The 17,442-nt window shown below is 38.4% G+C and overlaps 1 protein-coding gene across 2 annotated transcripts in view; it reads right to left on the reverse strand.

Moving 5' to 3' along the window:
- Positions 1–1,146: 1,146 nt before the first annotated feature.
- The window catches only part of LOC126263193 (bromodomain-containing protein 7), a 111,563-nt gene continuing 95,267 nt past the window's right edge, over positions 1,147–17,442 (reverse strand). For both annotated transcript variants that reach the window (XM_049960255.1, XM_049960254.1), the window contains exons 9-11: positions 10,928–11,214; positions 10,660–10,836; positions 1,147–2,460 (exon numbers count right to left, since the gene is read on the reverse strand). In XM_049960255.1, coding sequence (XP_049816212.1) covers positions 2,000–2,460; positions 10,660–10,836; positions 10,928–11,214 — 925 coding nt within the window. In that variant the 3' untranslated portion in view covers positions 1,147–1,999. The remainder of the gene's footprint in view (positions 2,461–10,659; positions 10,837–10,927; positions 11,215–17,442) is intronic.

Consider the following 17,442-nt stretch of genomic DNA (forward strand, 5'->3'; position numbering starts at 1 on the left):
CCATGCGACGGAGGGTAGATGCATGTATCCTCGCTAACGGAGGACATTTTGAATATTTCCTGTAACAAAGTGTTTGAAGTCACGCTGGTACGTTCTATTGCTGTGTGTTTCCATTCCATGATTAATGTGTTTTGAAGAGAAAAGTTTGGCCGTACCTTTTTGTAACACCCTGTATATGCAATTCAAATTCAATTCAACTGTACATATAATGGAAGTGAAAGGATAGTTTAGTGTTTGACTATTATTAAACTTCAAAAATTTCTCAAAGTATTTATGTAGGTATCTGTGTACAACTAACATACAGCCATACTTACATTCAAGTTATGTACAAGCAGATTTTGTAAAATTGATGTGTTCCACACCATTTTGATACATCACATACATCATTTATAGAATAAGAAGTTAAACAACAACTTAATACATTCATACAATATATTTCTTAAAATTGCTCTCAAAATTCTGGAAGTGCTATTGTTATTCTTAAGGTGACACTTATAACATTGTTACAGAAACTTACAGTTCAATGAGACTTTTTATCTACTGACACTCATTTTGTATGCTACAATATGATTTTTGCTATATACTTGAAAAGTTGTATTAAGAAAAGTGACATTGAGCAAAATACATTTTTAATTTTTAGTACAACAGAACTAAATCAGAATAAGCCAGAAAAACATTTGGCACAATCTCCTACATGTCACACAGTCAAAACATCTTATTTAACGATATTTCAAGTGACATTTTGAACAGACATGAACTAGAACTAATGTGAACACACTTTACACATGAAACAGCTATGATGCAAAAATGATTGATCCAGTGTCTATAAAAATTTGCAAGCTTGTTTTATCACAAGCTGATAGTTTTTTAATGTAATAATGTTCAAATTTAAATTTGGTTTCATGTACACACCCGCAAACAGGTGAAATGATCACTCAACATCCAATGAACCTACATTTTTAAGAAAGAATTTTATGGTTTATGTGGAATTCGTTCTTATTGAAAATTAAGGACGTTTATTATCAGCAGTAATAATTTATCTCACAATATTTCTAAACTATACAGGGGAAACTACAGAGAGGGAGGGAGAGATGAGAGAATTACACCGAAGTAACTGTATACTATTTGAATTTTTTCTTTTTCTGGGGGGGGGGGGGTGATGGGTTATATATGTGACTGACTGGCATACTGCCTTCACTATGAGAAGCTGTGATTATACAAAAATATTGTTGAATAACAATAAAATATTTTATAATGGGGAAGCTCTTCATCACAGCAGATGGAAGTTAATGTCTATAGTTGCCGACATATGGGGTTTGGAGACTGGAGAATAGGACATTTCAGGCGACAGCCATTATTGTAGTACAATTTAACTTTCCCCATTACTATGATACCTTAAATGTATTTACACATTAACAACATGTACAACAGCGCATTTGGTGGGAGCATTAGCATTGGGTCTAATTCAATAATGATTTTTTTTACATGAAGTTAAGGATAACACCAAGCACCATATTCCTGTCCTCTTACAGGAACTTAACATTTGATTCTTTCAAGTGTACCATACTTACAGTGGGCCATCATTCTCCCCCAATAATTATTCCAAAAAGATTTAACAGCACTGACACTTCATTCTATTGGATATCACAGTTTTTTTCAATGCCTGACACAGTTTGTAACAAACATTGAGTAAGTACTGACATTTGGCTTTTATGTTAAGACTTTCCATTACAATGTAAAAAATAAGGATTTTTGTATATATAAACAGTCTGTTAAGTGTTATAATATTTTACAACAAACTCAACTTAGAATTGAGTTTTACAGTTAAAATAAATTATCTAAAATCATAAAACTTGATGTATGTATCACATATACTATAAACAACAAATCTGTCATATTTTAAATAAAGTGTAATTTATAAAATATATGGAATTCAAATGACATTCTTATCATCAAATTGTAAGCTGTCATCAAAAATATCCCACGGGAGAGCATTATATCATGATTCTGAAAGAATCTCTTCTATTGTTTTGTCGTCATGAAGGGGAGAGTTACTAAGGGCAGGTTCACTTTCTAAAAATTCCCTCAGTTCTGATTCTAAATCTGGCACAAGGCTGACAGATGCTTCATTATGCTCTGCATGTGATGAAGTGCCTTCCACACCAACGTCTATTACATGTCCACTTGCTAAGGGTTCACTAAGTATTACTGGCATCTCACTGCCACTTGTTTGGGTTAATGCACTCTGTACAACATTATCAACGTCCATCATAACTGCACTGGTCTGATTCACTGCCTGCTGACTTCTGACAGCCATAGGTAACTTTTCAAAGTTTATGTTTGGAGGAACAATTTCACTTGGCAAAATTCCCATCGCCTTCCTTATAGATGGAACGGGAGCAACTGAAGCAGGTGGCAACTTTTTAGCCATATCCTTAAGACTTTCTGTTATTCTATCCGCTGAAATACAATCAAAATAAATGTGGTTAAAATAGCCATAGTGTATTATTAGAAAATAATTTGTTGTGAAAGTAACTAAGAACATGGAATAACTAAAATAAAATTGTTGTGTGTATCTAAATTGCAAATTTATTACGAAATATAAAATATGATTGTTGTGAGGTTAATTTATAGACTGCCATAATGTATAATAGTAAGATATGTGGTATTTTAATATGAACAGTGTGTGTGTGTGTGTGTGTGTGTGTGTGTGAAGCTGAAAGCTGTTCGGTGACTGTAAATCTATTGCAGAGAAATCACTGACTTCCATTTGATTCACATAGTTATACTAACCAAGGAAGTTATTTTCATCTGTTAGAACATGAGCAATACCCATCATTGCTCACTAAGGCAAAGCAAACATTCCGTTCTTAAAACAAGTATACTCATATATTTGACATTTCCTCTCTATATATTTATGGTGTGGTATGATTAATAAATCAGTTCGTTACCTCACTGAATCATTTTAAAGGGAACATGATTGTGGATTTCCTGGAAAAGCACTCTCCATCAAAACTGGTAGTTTTTGTTGGCAACAAACCGGAGCAGGCACTTTTAATATTGGACACTACTTGTTAATGACTGTAACCTACAACCTAACAAACAGGAGCAGTAGTGTCTGTTAATGTTTCATTGTTTTCAAAGGAACACAGTTACACTTTATCATGCTTTAAAATAGTAAAGTGAATGTTTAGGTCAGAGCTTCCAAATTTCTGATTAAGCCTTTTGGGTATGGAGAGGGAAGTACAGCATTTCTGTACTTTTTCATTTTTTCTCCCTTTAACTATGTCACTTTGTCTGGTATTTAGACTACACCATGTTTTTTGGTCTAATCTATATGCACTGTGGTAAATGTTCTGTTGCAACTGTAAATTGATGCAATACTGCAACAGTACACAACCAGACCAACTTCTAGTCCAGTATTTCAACTGTACACTGACCATCATCTTCATATGATGTGCTATTACTTAATGTTATTGGAGTGATTTTAATATTAGAGAGCAATCTTCTAAGAACCAAAAGCTTTCAGTTTGCCTCCAATGTAATGTATACATACAGCACTATCATGTGATAACCACTGGCTAGAATGACTTACCATTATTTTAAATTGCCATAAAAACTTCATTCAGCCAAGCCAGGTTGCATTTTGTTTTGATGCAGGTTAATGCAGATTAAATGTTTTACGTAAAGCTCTCATCTACATTCAACTGTTTATTACTATCCACCAATCTAATAAAGGGACATATCAACTATCGCCGCTATGGTGGATTTACCAGGTTGTAGCAGCAATGTTCTGTCTAACCAATATAAGCTTTCCCATACTGATACAGTATCTTATATACATCAGGATTCCTCGACCTCAAATCATTATTAAGACAACTAAGGAGAGCTCTAATTTTGCTCAGTTGGTATATTCAAACAGTGCATGGAGGTACTGGTTCTTATTTCTGAGTTTACTGTAAGCACAATGTCCTGGAGTTTTATCAATACATGAGGGCTTCCATTACTCTCTATTTCTATCGTAAACTTAATGCTGGGATGAAAATAATCAAAATGTTATGAGAAATAGTTAAGAGCATCTATTCAATGTGACCTGAACTTGAACATTTTGTCAAGGACAACCAATCTCTGCATAGATGAAGCATTCATGTAAAAGTAAATTATTTTAATTTACTGTCCCTTTCAGCTACTGTTATGGAGATCTTTGTTCCATTATTCATTCACACACAGTTTTTCAAAGATCCCATCATGAGTTGAATACTCATGGAGGCTGTAGGAGTTGAAGCATATAGTACTACAGAGATACAGCTATGATGATTTGCTTTTTTAGTATTTGTAATTATTACTTCACACACACACACACACACACACACACACACACACACACACACACACACACAAACAACCAAACGGCTCTACAGCCCCATTTTTGTTCATTCCAAACATGCAGTGTAATTAATAGCATATAGGGCTCATTCCAAATCAATGCTCTAATTTAATGGTGTCAAACTGCAGCCCAAATAAAATATTCGCACAGCCCATGGTTCTCAGTGTAACACTATTAGCTGAGTACTCAGCATTGCCAGAGTATGTACTTACTCCAAATTTCTACGAGTTCCTCTCTTACTCCTCTCATACACTCTATCTCCTACTCCCTCCTCTCTCTGTCCGTCTCCTCCTACCCCTCTCCCTGTCCATCTCATTCTCCTCTCTCTCATTGTTCACCACCTTCTTCCCCTCTCTGCTCATCGCTCCCTCTTCCCTTTCTACATCTACATTTATACTCCGCAAGCCACTCAACAGTGTGTGGCGGAGGGCACTTTACATGCCACTGTCATTACCTCCCTTTCATGTTCCTGTCGCGTAAGGTTCGCGGGAAGAACGACTGCCGGAAAGCCTCCGTGCGTGCTCGAATCTCTCTAATTTTACATTCGTGATCTCCTCGGGAGGTATAAGTAAGGGGAAGCAATATATTCGATACCTCATCCAGAAACGCACCCTCTCGAAACCTGGACAGCAAGCTACACCGCGATGCAGAGCGCCTCTCTTGCAGAGTCTGCCACTTGAGTTTGCTAAACATTCCATAACGCTACCACGCTTACCAAATAACCCTGTGACGAAACGCACCGCTCTTCTTTGGATCTTCTCTATCTCCTCTGTCAACCCAATGTGGTACCGATCCCACACTGATGAGCAATACTCGAGTATAGGTCGAACGAGTGTTACAGAAGTAACTGCTACCAGTGTTTGTTCCGCTATACATTACATTTGTCTGTGTTAAGGATCAGTTGCCACTCCCTGCACTAAGTGCTTATCCGCTGCAGATCTTCCTGCATTTCGCTGCAATTTTCTAATGCTGCAACTTCTCTGTATACTACAGCATCATCCACGAAAAGCCGCATGGAACTTCCGACACTATCTACTAGGTCATTTATATATATTGTGAAAAGCAATGGTCCCATAACACTCCCCTGTGGCACGCCAGAGATTACTTTAACGTCTGTAGAAGTCTCTCCATTGAGAACAACATGACAACATGCTGTGTTCTGTTTGCTAAAAACTCTTCAATCCAGCCACACAGCTGGTCTGATATTCCGTAAGCTCTTACTTTGTTTATCAGGCGACAGTGCGGAACTGTATCTAACGCCTTCCGGAAGCCGAGGAAAATGGCATCTACCTGGGAGCCTGTATCTAATATTTTCTGAGTCTCATGAACAAATAAAGCTAGTTGGGTCTCACACGATCGCTGTTTCTGGAATACATGTTGATTTCTACAGAGTAGATTCTGGGTTTCCAGAAATGACATGATACGTGAGCAAAAAACATGTTCTAAAATTCTACAACAGATCGATGTCAGAGATATAGGTCTATAGTTTTGCGCTTCTGCTCGACGATCCTTCCTGAGGACTGGGACTACCTGTGCTCTTTTCCAATCATTTGGAACCTTCTGTTCCTCTAGAGACTTGTGGTACACGGCTGTTAGAAGGGGGCCAAGTTCTTTCGCGTACTCTGTGTAGAATCGAATTCCCGTCAGGTCCAGTGGACTTTCCTCTGTTGAGTGATTTCAGTTGCTTTTCTATTCCTTGGACACTTATTTTGATGACAGCGATTTTTTCGTTTGTGCGAGGATTTAGAGAAGGAACTGCAGTGCGGTCTTCCTCTGTGAAACAGCTTTGGTAAAAGGTGTTTAGTATTTCAGCTTTACGCATGTCATCCTCAGTTTCAATGCCATCATCATCCCAGAGTATCTGGATATGCTGTTTCGAGCCACTTACTGATTTAAGGTAAGACCAGAACTTCCTAAGATTTTCTGTCAAGTCGGTACATAGAATTTTACTTTCGAATTCACTGAACGCTTCACACCTAGCCCTCCTTACGCTAACTTTGACATCGTTTAGCTTCTGTTTGTCTGAGAGGTTTTGGCTGCATTTAAACTTGCAGTGAAGCTCTCTTTGCTTTCGCAGTAGTTTCCTAACTTTGTTGTTGAACCACGGTGGGTTTTTCCCATCCCTCACAGTTTTACTTGGCACTTACCTGTCTAAAACGCATTTTACGATTGCCTTGAACTTTTTCCATAAACACTCAACATTGTCAGTGTTGGAACAGAAATTTTCGCATTGATCTGTTAGGTAGTCTGAAATCTTCCTTCTATTACTCTTGCTAAACAGATAAATCTTCTTCCTCTTTTTTATATTCCTATTTACTTCCATATTCAGGGATGCTACAACGGCCTTATGATCACTGATTCCCTTGTTCTGCACTTACAGAGTCGAAAAGTTCTGGTCTGTTTGTTATCAGTGGGTCCAAGATGTTATCTCCACGAGTCAGTTCTCTGTTTAATTGCTCGAGGTAATTTTCGGATAGTGCACTCAGTATAATTTCACTCGATGCTCTGTCCCTACCACCAGTCCTAAACATCTGAGTGTCCCAGTCTTTCTGTCCAGTTCCCCTTCATCTCCTCTCTGTTCAATTCCCCTTCATCCCCCCTCAGTCCACCTCCTCCTCCTGCCTATCTATGTCCATCTCCTCCTTCCCACTCTTTGTCCATCTCCTCCTGGCCCCTTGTCTCTCCATGTTATCACTCCCACCCCAATAGAAGGTTGCTGGTTTTTAACTCCAAAGTATGTTTTTCCAGATAGTAAGTAACAAGTGCACAAAATTTGGTTGAATTCGAACCAGGGGTTTAGGAGCAGTTTTTTCCCATGGCCTTGCTCACATACTCACATGTCACATATATTTCACTGCAATCTAATGTATTTCAAACATATTTGAACACACAAAGTGTGGGGCAAATAAAAGTGGCCCGGACCATATAGCCAACATTTTGAAACTACTTGCAGCAGCATTAATGGAGGAAGAAAAGGCCTATGGTTATTTCCAACAGGATGGAGCAACTGCCCCTACAGCCGACTGAATCTTGGAGCACATTTACACATCTTCATGCCTGACAGAGTTGTTGGTAGAGGTCAGTCTGATCACTGCCCTAGCTGGCCACCTAGGTCACCTGACCTGTCAGTGCGTGATTACTTTGTGTGGGGAGCCCTCAAGTCTAAGGTGTATCGCAAAAACCCTCATAGTCTTCAAGAACTACAGCAGAACATTTAGGACGAGACTGCAGCAATTCCAGCAGTCAAGCTTCGATCAGCCATCATCAAAAAAATGCTTCAAATGGTTCTGAGCACTATGGGAGTTAACATCTGAGGTTATCAGTCCCCTAGAACGTAGAACTACTTAAACCTAACTAACCTAAGGACATCACACACATCCATGCCTGAGGCAGGATTCAAACCTGCAACCATAGCGGTCGTACGGTTCCAGACTGAAGTGCCTAGAACCGCTCGGCCACTGCAGCTGGCAGCCATCGTCACCTTGCTGACCAGGGCCCAGAAGTGCCAAGAGATGAATTGTGGTCACTTTAAACATCTGCTACAGTCCGGTTAGTAGTATTTTCTTTCCTCTGTTGTGTTTCTTTGTACCTTGGAACTCTGTTCTCCAGCCCACTTTTATTTGCCCCACATTGTATAACACTTGTACTCCTCTAGAAGTTCACCTTGCAGTTTTGTTTCCATGCAGCTCAATATATGTGAGCTCATATCACCTGATACATGTGAACACCATCTTAAAAATGTGTTACAAATAGAGTTAGTAGTTAAGAAGCAATAAAGTAAAAGGTCATTTCTAAAATGGTAGTTATACTGCATAAATAGTGAAACTGTAGTAAGCAATAAACTTTTTTCCTTTCGTCATTTTACGTGGGACGTCAGTGAGAGAAAGTCCTGTAAAAATTGTAATTTATGTGTAAAGTTGGTTGCAAGTCACTAAGTACTCTCATCCTCAGGTACAGGATGAGTATAGTAGATACAGGATGAGTGTAGTATTTTACTCGTCTTCAGAAACTGTTTTTCTATTAGTTGAGCTAATGAGCATTCATTTACACACAAGAAAGTTTTTCCTTTAATCAGTTTCAGGAACCTAGCGCCCTTTTCAGAAGGTTACAATGATCAGCGTGACCACAGCACTATGCTACATACATCTTATTTTTCAAAATCACAAATAATGTGATGATTACAACCTTCTGAAGAAGGGCACTGGATGCCTGAAATCGGTACAGGAATAAAATTTCTTTTTGGCAAATGTTGCTGATTTTTTCAACAACAAGACTGAATATAGTCTGGCCATCTGTGTGGCGTGAAGTACACTTCTTTGTCACTGTCCCCCCCCCCCCCCCTCATTTGAGAGGCAGATGGTGGTTTTTACCCAGTGGTTCTTTGAAGACCCCATGCGATACATGCACCAAGTTTGGATGAAATCGACCCACTGGCGTAGGTGTGGATGCGGAACATACATACATACATACGAACATATACACATACATCCACTTTTATAACATATATGGATGCATCTAGTAAGTAACAGCAGCTGAATCTAAAAAACTTCAGCTAAATATAAGAGCTTTGAAGGAGTGAAGTTTTCCTGCTCACAAATAGTAACAAATAAAAATATTTACACACACATTAATTATTTTCCTTGCCTCAGGAGCAGAAGGATAAGTACAGTAGCTACTGCGGAATTAGAGGATATGAGAAAGAGGCTGTTTGATTTTTTTCTTCCCTCCATTTCTAACAACTCCTGGCCGTGTGTGCTTCGTATCGATCAGCTGATATGGTACACATTTCAAGTGCAAGTAACATGGAATCGTGAATGGGCATTATAGAGACGATCATGTTCAAATGCAGTACATATATGTAGAAAGGAATATGAAATCAAATTAAGGCTGTTGTAACACAACACAGCAAGTAGAAGGAAACTGAAATTCAAAGTATATAGTAAACTTTTGTGATCATGTCGCATATTGCATAATGCATTTAAATATAAGTACAATTACTATAATTGATCAATTAATCATCTGCTCCCAGGACACAATAACACTCCATCAGGCAATTACGGTGTCAGAATGTTGGGGTTGCTGAACGTTACAGAGATTTGAAGCAGACAATGGTTGACAAGAAGTGTTTTGAATAGTGCTGACTTTTAACAATCAGTGCTGTGGGGCTGGGAGTCAACTTATCACACCCTCACTGTAGCTGGTGTATTGGAGGCTCCTAACATACTAATTTATGTAAGTTACCAATCAATAATAACACTGACAAATATGTATCCCGAGATGCCAGCCAACAATGTCAGCATTGGCTCTTGATCAAAAACGTTCGATGAACACTGGTCCAATTCATCAAAAAGATGGTTGGAAGTGAACAATCTAGTCCGTTAAATACAACTGTTCTTTTTCTGCTAAGAACAGTATAATGATCCCAGATAACAGGTCCTTGCTTCGCAGACAGGATGATGCAAGTGAAAAGTAAATATATTTCAACCCATTGACAACTGCTTAAAGCTTTCACATGGACATCTGTGTTCATTTTTTTTTATTGTCGTCTGCCCCCCCGCCCCCCCCCCCCCCCAAAAAAAAACACCTAGATATTGCCTCCACACCATTTTAAAAGATCTTCCACTACCCCACAGACCACCGTGAATGTCAGGATTATCCTCACCAAGTTTAACCTCATGATGATGATGTGTTCAGTAGCTTTAGGGCAGCTGAGTCCTATTGGCTCTCAGCGGATTGTTCAGTCATTGTCCTCTGTACCTGACCTGCAGTGAAAGTCCACTGCACCAAATGACAAATGATCTGATGACTGCTTTGTACAGTATTCTTTGGAGTTCAGTTGACACTATCATTAATTACTTAGGCTGTGCAGATAATGGGTTTAGTGCTTTTAGAATAGTTCACTTCATAATAACATCAGTAACAGTGGACCTGGGCCCACAGAACACCAGTGTATGTTTTATGACCAAATTCCTGAATTTGTGGAGTTTTAAAATTATGCCAGGTTCAACTAACAGAATTGTATATGATGTCTTATTCTGATAAAAAAACACACCAGTGATGCTGATGCATTGAGCCTCCGCTTACATAGCTTTGAATGAATAATCTACAACCAGAAAAAGTAAAACGATGAGGTTGTCTGGAGACGAGACTCCTGGTTTCATTGTGTGTGTGTGTGTGTGTGTGTGTGTGTGTGTGTGTGTGTGAGAGAGAGAGAGAGAGAGAGAGAGAGAGAGAGAGAGAGAGAGAGATAGAGAGAGAGTAAAAATACATACCTAGATGAACTTCTCCATCTGAAGCATGTGGTACTTGTGATAAATGCATAGGTGGAGGAAGACTCAACCTGTCATTCTGAACTTGTTGGAGCTTCTGAATGAGAGATGAAGTTTGTTCTAACTGGGACTGCATTGCTTCATCACCGGCTTTTTGCTCACTGGGATAAAATGACTTCTCTGAAAGGAAATTTCATGGAAATGTAATGTAGAAATGAAATTTTTCATTATTTAATATAAACTACGTAATAGAAACACACAGTATACTCACCTAATACGTCAAGAAAACAAGTGTCTAAACCAAAATCCTTTATTGTCTTAAGCTGGTTCATATCCACTTTTTTCTCCTTTAAAGGCGGCACATTTTCATTATTTACTACGTTGGAATAATTTCCTTTGCCTTCTAACATCTGTTTTATTTTTTCCTCCTCTTCGCGTAACTTTCGCCTTTCCTCCAAAATCTTTTTTGTTTTGCTATGTTCCCCACTAGTCAAAAGGTCCAGTAGATTGTCTACCATTGTGAGGGTATAATCGTTATCCTTAGCAAAATCCAAAATGCTGAAAAATAAATGAAGATATCATCATTTAATATCCATTTGTGAATTCTTAATCACAGATCACAGGTCACAGTAATCCTATGCAACAAATAAATAAAGTAAGTAACAAAAATGAGTAAAAATCAAACAAGAAAACAAAGGAAAAGAACAGGAAAGAAAAATACTGAGTTTAATGTCCTGTCAACAAGGCCATTAGAGACAAAACTCAAGCTTAAGTTGGGAGCAGAATTTGACCACATCCTTTTCAAAGGAACCACCCAGGCATTTGCTTTAAGTTATTTGAGGAAACCATGGAAAACCTAAATCTAGATGGCCCAAAGGGCATTTGAACCACTGTCATCCTGAATATGAGTCATGTCTTACCACTGGGCTACCTCGCTCGGTAGTAAAATAACAGGCAGGCAGAGAGTAAAGGCTGTGAAACAAATAGCAACCCACGTAATGAGCTTTACTAACAAAACGACTACATCGAGTACTACTATTACTCGATTAAGTGAACTATTCATCCAGTCAAAGTGTGAACTAAGCTGATTACATGACTAGGCACAACCACATTCCAGTTCAAAGTAGTGTGCTTTTTCGTCTCATAGTGCAAGCATGGGAAGTGATTATGGAAAATGTCTTCTTGGACAGGTATGAAAGCCTGCTGTTATTGATAGCATTAAGGTGAAATGAGTGACAGTGCTGATGATATGCGCAAGAAAATGTTAAACTGGAAGAAGTCGATTGCATGCTAATTATAGAAGGGACACAATGCGGGGCAGGGTGGGATTCAAGTATTTACCCCAAAAAAGAAGAAGCAAAGTGCACACAGTAAATATTCCACTTATGATGGGGATATGTATTATTAGGTAGCAATTTCTACAGTAGTAAGACCAACACAAGGAAATACAAACTTCATGAAAATTTCACAGCCCTACTCGCAAAGCTTCAAGGATAGAAAAGACGCTCTGAGAAAAACAGTTCTTGTCTATGGGGTTTTGTTTTCCAAGGTGGCAGAACAGACAAGAAATCATGTGTGAACAAAGAGGACATAGTAGCAGAAAGCACCCATAACATTAAGGAAGCTTCACAATTAAAGCAGCCAGTAGTTTATAACAATGTGTTTTCATACAAATTACAGAGTGAACAAATATTGTTAAAATTACAATGTGTGAAGAGAATTGACAAACAGAAGTAATGGCCAACATATAGTTTTGTCCCTTGAGCTTTTCTCAAACAGCAAAAATTCGGACTATCATTCAAACAAGGATTTTAAAAATTTCAGAACACACATAAAGGTGCAGTTTATTTCAGGATTACATCCTAGAAGAACAGGGTGTCTACATGGACCAGGAAAAATAATTCCCGGATTTTTCCCCGATTTCCCAGCTGAAAATACACTTTCTTCTGGGTGAAAATACACTTTTTCCTTGTTAAGTGACAGTATACTTTTTCTCGGCACTTATCAATCCTTTTATGGTTTATGATTTTATATACCGGCGTAGAATTTACCGGCACTTTAGAAAATGAAACTCAGGGGAAAAAAACACGTTTTGGAAAGATCTTTCATGTGCAGCAACATATACACTGCATATTTCCGTGTTACAAAGGTATAAATTCGAATTCCACCAAACACCGCATGTTACTTTCCGAAGCATTAAAATCGAGATTGCGACGCGCTTTTGTAAGCCAGTCACAGCTCATGTCACCTGATCTCGCCAGCTGATGACAGCATTTGACACGTAATGTAGTCAGCCAATAGCAAGATCCGTGAACACACAAATAAGAAAAATTAATGGCTTAAATTAATGTACAATTATTGCTACAAGAAAAGCAAAGCTGCAAGAGAAGCTAAGCTTCCACTCTTTTTTGCGCGTCATACATCACATAAATGCGCCAGTAAAATTTTTTAATAATGACGTAAATGTCTGATCTTCTGGGCTCAAAATTCTTCATATGGTTGTCCCCAAAGAGTTGATTTTTAAATGTGAGCCAAATGCTCTGTGATTTAAGAAATTCGTCATACGCTCTCTCACATAGTTTATCTTACATAAAAGGAAATTTCCTTTGAAAGTAACGCTTTTCAAAGCAATATTTGCAATATTTTTCCGTGACCTATTAGAAAGGTACGTTTCTGCAGTTGCCAGAGAGCGCCAGATAACAGGCGTCACTGCACTTGCGCAGCTACGATGACGAAGGAAGCCCGCATGTTCATACGTGTGGAACATTAAAAGATCTTGCATTAAAACGAATCTAATGTAAAAAACTGTCACGTCACACTCATTGGAGGCAATTTGTTGTTAAGAAGCACTGCACTGTCTTCCTAAAGCCTTTGACACACTTTTGTTGGCAGACGCTTCTATGAGCATTGTGTTTTGTTGTTGTATATGGCGCATTTTCTTTGCGACTTAAGTTTTATTTTCATTTTTTTCTCTCGTTCATGTTTTGTTGCTGCAGTATTATTTTGCAGAAGCGGGATACAGTAAATTCTTTTGTTAGAGTATTGGTTCTTACCAGTCAAAATCACAAAAATTTAACTGAAAACTAAAACAATGAAAAATTCCCAGAACTCAAAAAGATTCCCGGGTTTTTTCCCGGTTTTCTCCCGGATCAAAAAATTCCTGGGTTTTTCCCGGATCTCCCGGGTCGTAGACACCCTGAAGAACAGTCATTTCTGATAATGCTCCTAGTCACACAAGAACTATGAAAATAAACCACATTCACATAATTTGCTAGAAAAGAGGAATAATGCCATGGCTGGCCAGTAATTGCATACATTTTGAGCAAGATGTAATGAAAACTGAGTTTTTAACATTAGTTATTTAGCACCGACCTACTCTGTTTATTTCACTGCCAAAATTTTGGAAGAAACTAGATTTACTTAATTTTGATTGCCACCACACCATCCAGAATTAAACACCACAGAATTGATTTGGAATCTTGTAAAGAATTTTTTTTAAGTTGTTATTATTAGAATAGGGGAGGAAAGTGGTAGGTCGCATGAAAAAAATATTTGACAAGAGATGCTTTGATGAACGAGAAAACTGTAAACATAATAATATTATTCATCATGAATATGAGCGAATAATCGTCTTCATGAGTCTTGACTGAAATGGCAGATAACGAACTGACAGGTATAAATGAGATAAGATAAATACACTGTAGGCCCTGTTTCTGTTCTTGTACTTAATTGACATTTAATGTGGAAATGCATACAGCAGGAGAACCTCCACATATAATCGTTTGCAATATTGACTGTGTGTCATGCAATATTTCCACTTCACAGCTTAGATACTGCACAGCTCAGGCTGCTAGGATATACAGTGAAGCAGTGTCAAATTAGGCATGGAGCACTGCCGTAGGTGTGGGGGTAGACAGGTGCTTGCTTATTATTATTATTACAATCACGAAAAATTGTGGGTGGAATACAACCAATAGGATGAGAAAAGATCCCGAGGCAGAACTATCTGTGAAATCAGATATCATACACCAATTACCAGCAATTCCTGCACATTTTTTAATCCCATAAGATTTGCAGAGACAAGATTAGACAAATTATAGCACATACAGAGGCTTTAAGCTGTCAACACTTTCTGTGCTCCAACTGTGATTGGAATGGGGAAAAAACCACAAGATGTGATACTGTCTTAAGTACCCTCTGCCATGTGTTTCACAGCACTTTGTATGGTACGTACATAGATGTAGTTTCAGCTTCTCCTCTCACTACTTCGTAGAACAATGTCACATTTATAGATGTAAAACACAAACTGTGTACATTCTACAGTATTAAGTTATTCAGTGGAACAGTTTTCAACTTACAAGCCCATCGTCAACAAAAAATCATAAAAAGCAATACAAGACTGGTATATAACTTTAAAAAAATATAGTACACACAGAGTGCCGAAGCAAAAACAGAGAAATAGCATGTTTGATAGTGTTGTTGAGAACAAATAAGTTAAACAGTACAAGTTGCATTCCAATTATAATATTTCAGATATTTTTCTCTCAAAAAAAGTCACACAAAAACTGTGGATATAGTGTCACTTCTAGGTATAATTTTCCAGCAGCCATACACATTTTTCACAATTTTGATGTAATGATTCCATGGTTGTTTTAAATGCTTCTTTGGGAGTCTGGTTTGAACACTGGAAATATCACTGTTGCAATAGTGGCACGGTTAGTGAACGTGTCACCACAGTGAGTGTCTTTCATTGTTGGAAACTGATAAAAGGCACAAGGAACCTGGTCAGGTGAGTAGGGGGCATGAGAGATCGCTTCAAAGTTGTCATCACAAAGAGAAACAGCAGTGTCGCACTTGCAGAATGTGCTGTCTTGGTGAAAGAGCACACGTGGTGTCTTTTCCAAGCATTTTTCATGCAATGCTGTAAGGAGCCTGTCCTTCCAAAATGTCTTGGTAGGATGCGCCTATTACCATAGTGGCCTTTGAAATGCAAAGATTCAAGGACTGGGTGTTGTGTTGTCCTAATCATCATCATTTCATCCCCATTGACGCGAAAGTCGCCAAAGTGGCGTCAAATCAAAAGACTTGCACCAGGCGAACCGTCTACCCGACGGGAGGCCCTCGTCACACAACATTTCATTTCATTTCATTTAAGGATTATGCCACCGCTGTCCCAGAACATGACCATTATCATTTTTCCAAGCACTGGCACTTACCCAAAATTGTTTTGGTGGCAGTGAGTGTGTGCGCTTCCACTGAGTTACCTGGTGCTTCGTTTCAGGATTGAAAAATGGGATGCATGTCTCATCCATTGTCACAATTGATGGAAAGGAATTACTACTCATGCCATCATCACACCTCAACATTGCCTGGCAACATGCCACATGAAAGCCTTGTGATCACCTGTCAGCATTCGTAGCAATGACCTACGGGACGGGACACTTCTCTCATTTTCACACCTTCATGCAGGGCTGTGTGGACACATCCCACAGAAATACCAACTTTGAGGCTGATGTGTCCCACACCCATTCAGTAATCCTCCAAAACAACTTTCTCCACTTGCTCGACCATGTCGTCAGCCTGGCTGGAGCATAGAACACCAAAGCATAAGAAGTGTGAGGCCCACATCACAATACAGAAACAGAGAACAGCAGCAGCACTCTAAGTGGCCTGGCAGTGAATTTCTACATGAGAAAATATAGTGTAAAACCCCACATTTTTAATTTGAAAGTGTGATTCACAAGACACTATTTTCCACTTATGTTTATGGGTGCACCTAGTAGTCTAGTAGTAAAGTGTGCGCCTGGAAACTGAAAAGTTTTAGAGACCTTGCAAAGTAATATAGTCAAGATATCTCAATAAAAGCTAATATTAACTTCTGTAAGCTGCATGTCACCATGTAAAATTCTGTAGATGACATGGTGGTTGCCTTCTCACTATAAAATTATTTACAGGTAAAACCCAATACTGGAATACTAACTATGTTATTATTATCAAGTAGAAATAACTGTGCTCTAGCATACGTCAGAACCTCGGAATCATCTGAATTGACATGATATAGAAGCTGGCTTCATTGCCTTGTGTTCATGATCACAACTTCTTGTGTGTATTGTGCACTTTGAACTGTATTGTGAATAGGTTGCTTGTACACTGCTTTATTTTGGCATGTACCTGTAATACCATTTGGAGCAAATGATTCCACATTTGTATTTGTTTCATATAAAACAGAAGCTGATTTCAATCACATGGTGTTTAGTGTTCTATGGGCTTGTGTATTTATGTTCCTGCTTACAAATCTGTATGAACAGCTCAAATGATTTTGTTGTATGAGGGTATGCTGGAAAGTGATGCCTCCGATTTTTTTTATTCTGTTCTCATTATCAGTTTAGGTATACCATGCACATTAACCAGTCGACTTTCCTGCTTTGCCGACAGAAGTTAAAATCCTTTGCCACAAGAGGGCTCTGAATTGTATTCAGGCTCCCACTCTCGGCTGATATATGTTTACAGATCAGTAAGTTAAGTGTTTATGTTTTTCTGTGTTTCCATGTAGTATTTTTATTAAATTTCATGTGTGTTTCTCTGTTTACGAGGTTTAATCTTGCATTTGTGTAAGTGTAAATTCATTCAGTCTGTAGTGCAATAGTTGCTCACTGAAAAGCCAGCTATGTAGCTTATTAATGCATCCACATCCATCGGTGACACATCAGGAGGGTAGCAAGTTACATATCTAGGATTGTCTGCTTTTATAGTTCACTTCTTCAGTTGGTCTTCATAGGATGGCTA

The sequence above is a fragment of the Schistocerca nitens genome, chromosome 6 (assembly GCF_023898315.1).
Source record: "Schistocerca nitens isolate TAMUIC-IGC-003100 chromosome 6, iqSchNite1.1, whole genome shotgun sequence".
In the NCBI taxonomy this organism is placed as follows: domain Eukaryota; kingdom Metazoa; phylum Arthropoda; class Insecta; order Orthoptera; family Acrididae; genus Schistocerca; species Schistocerca nitens.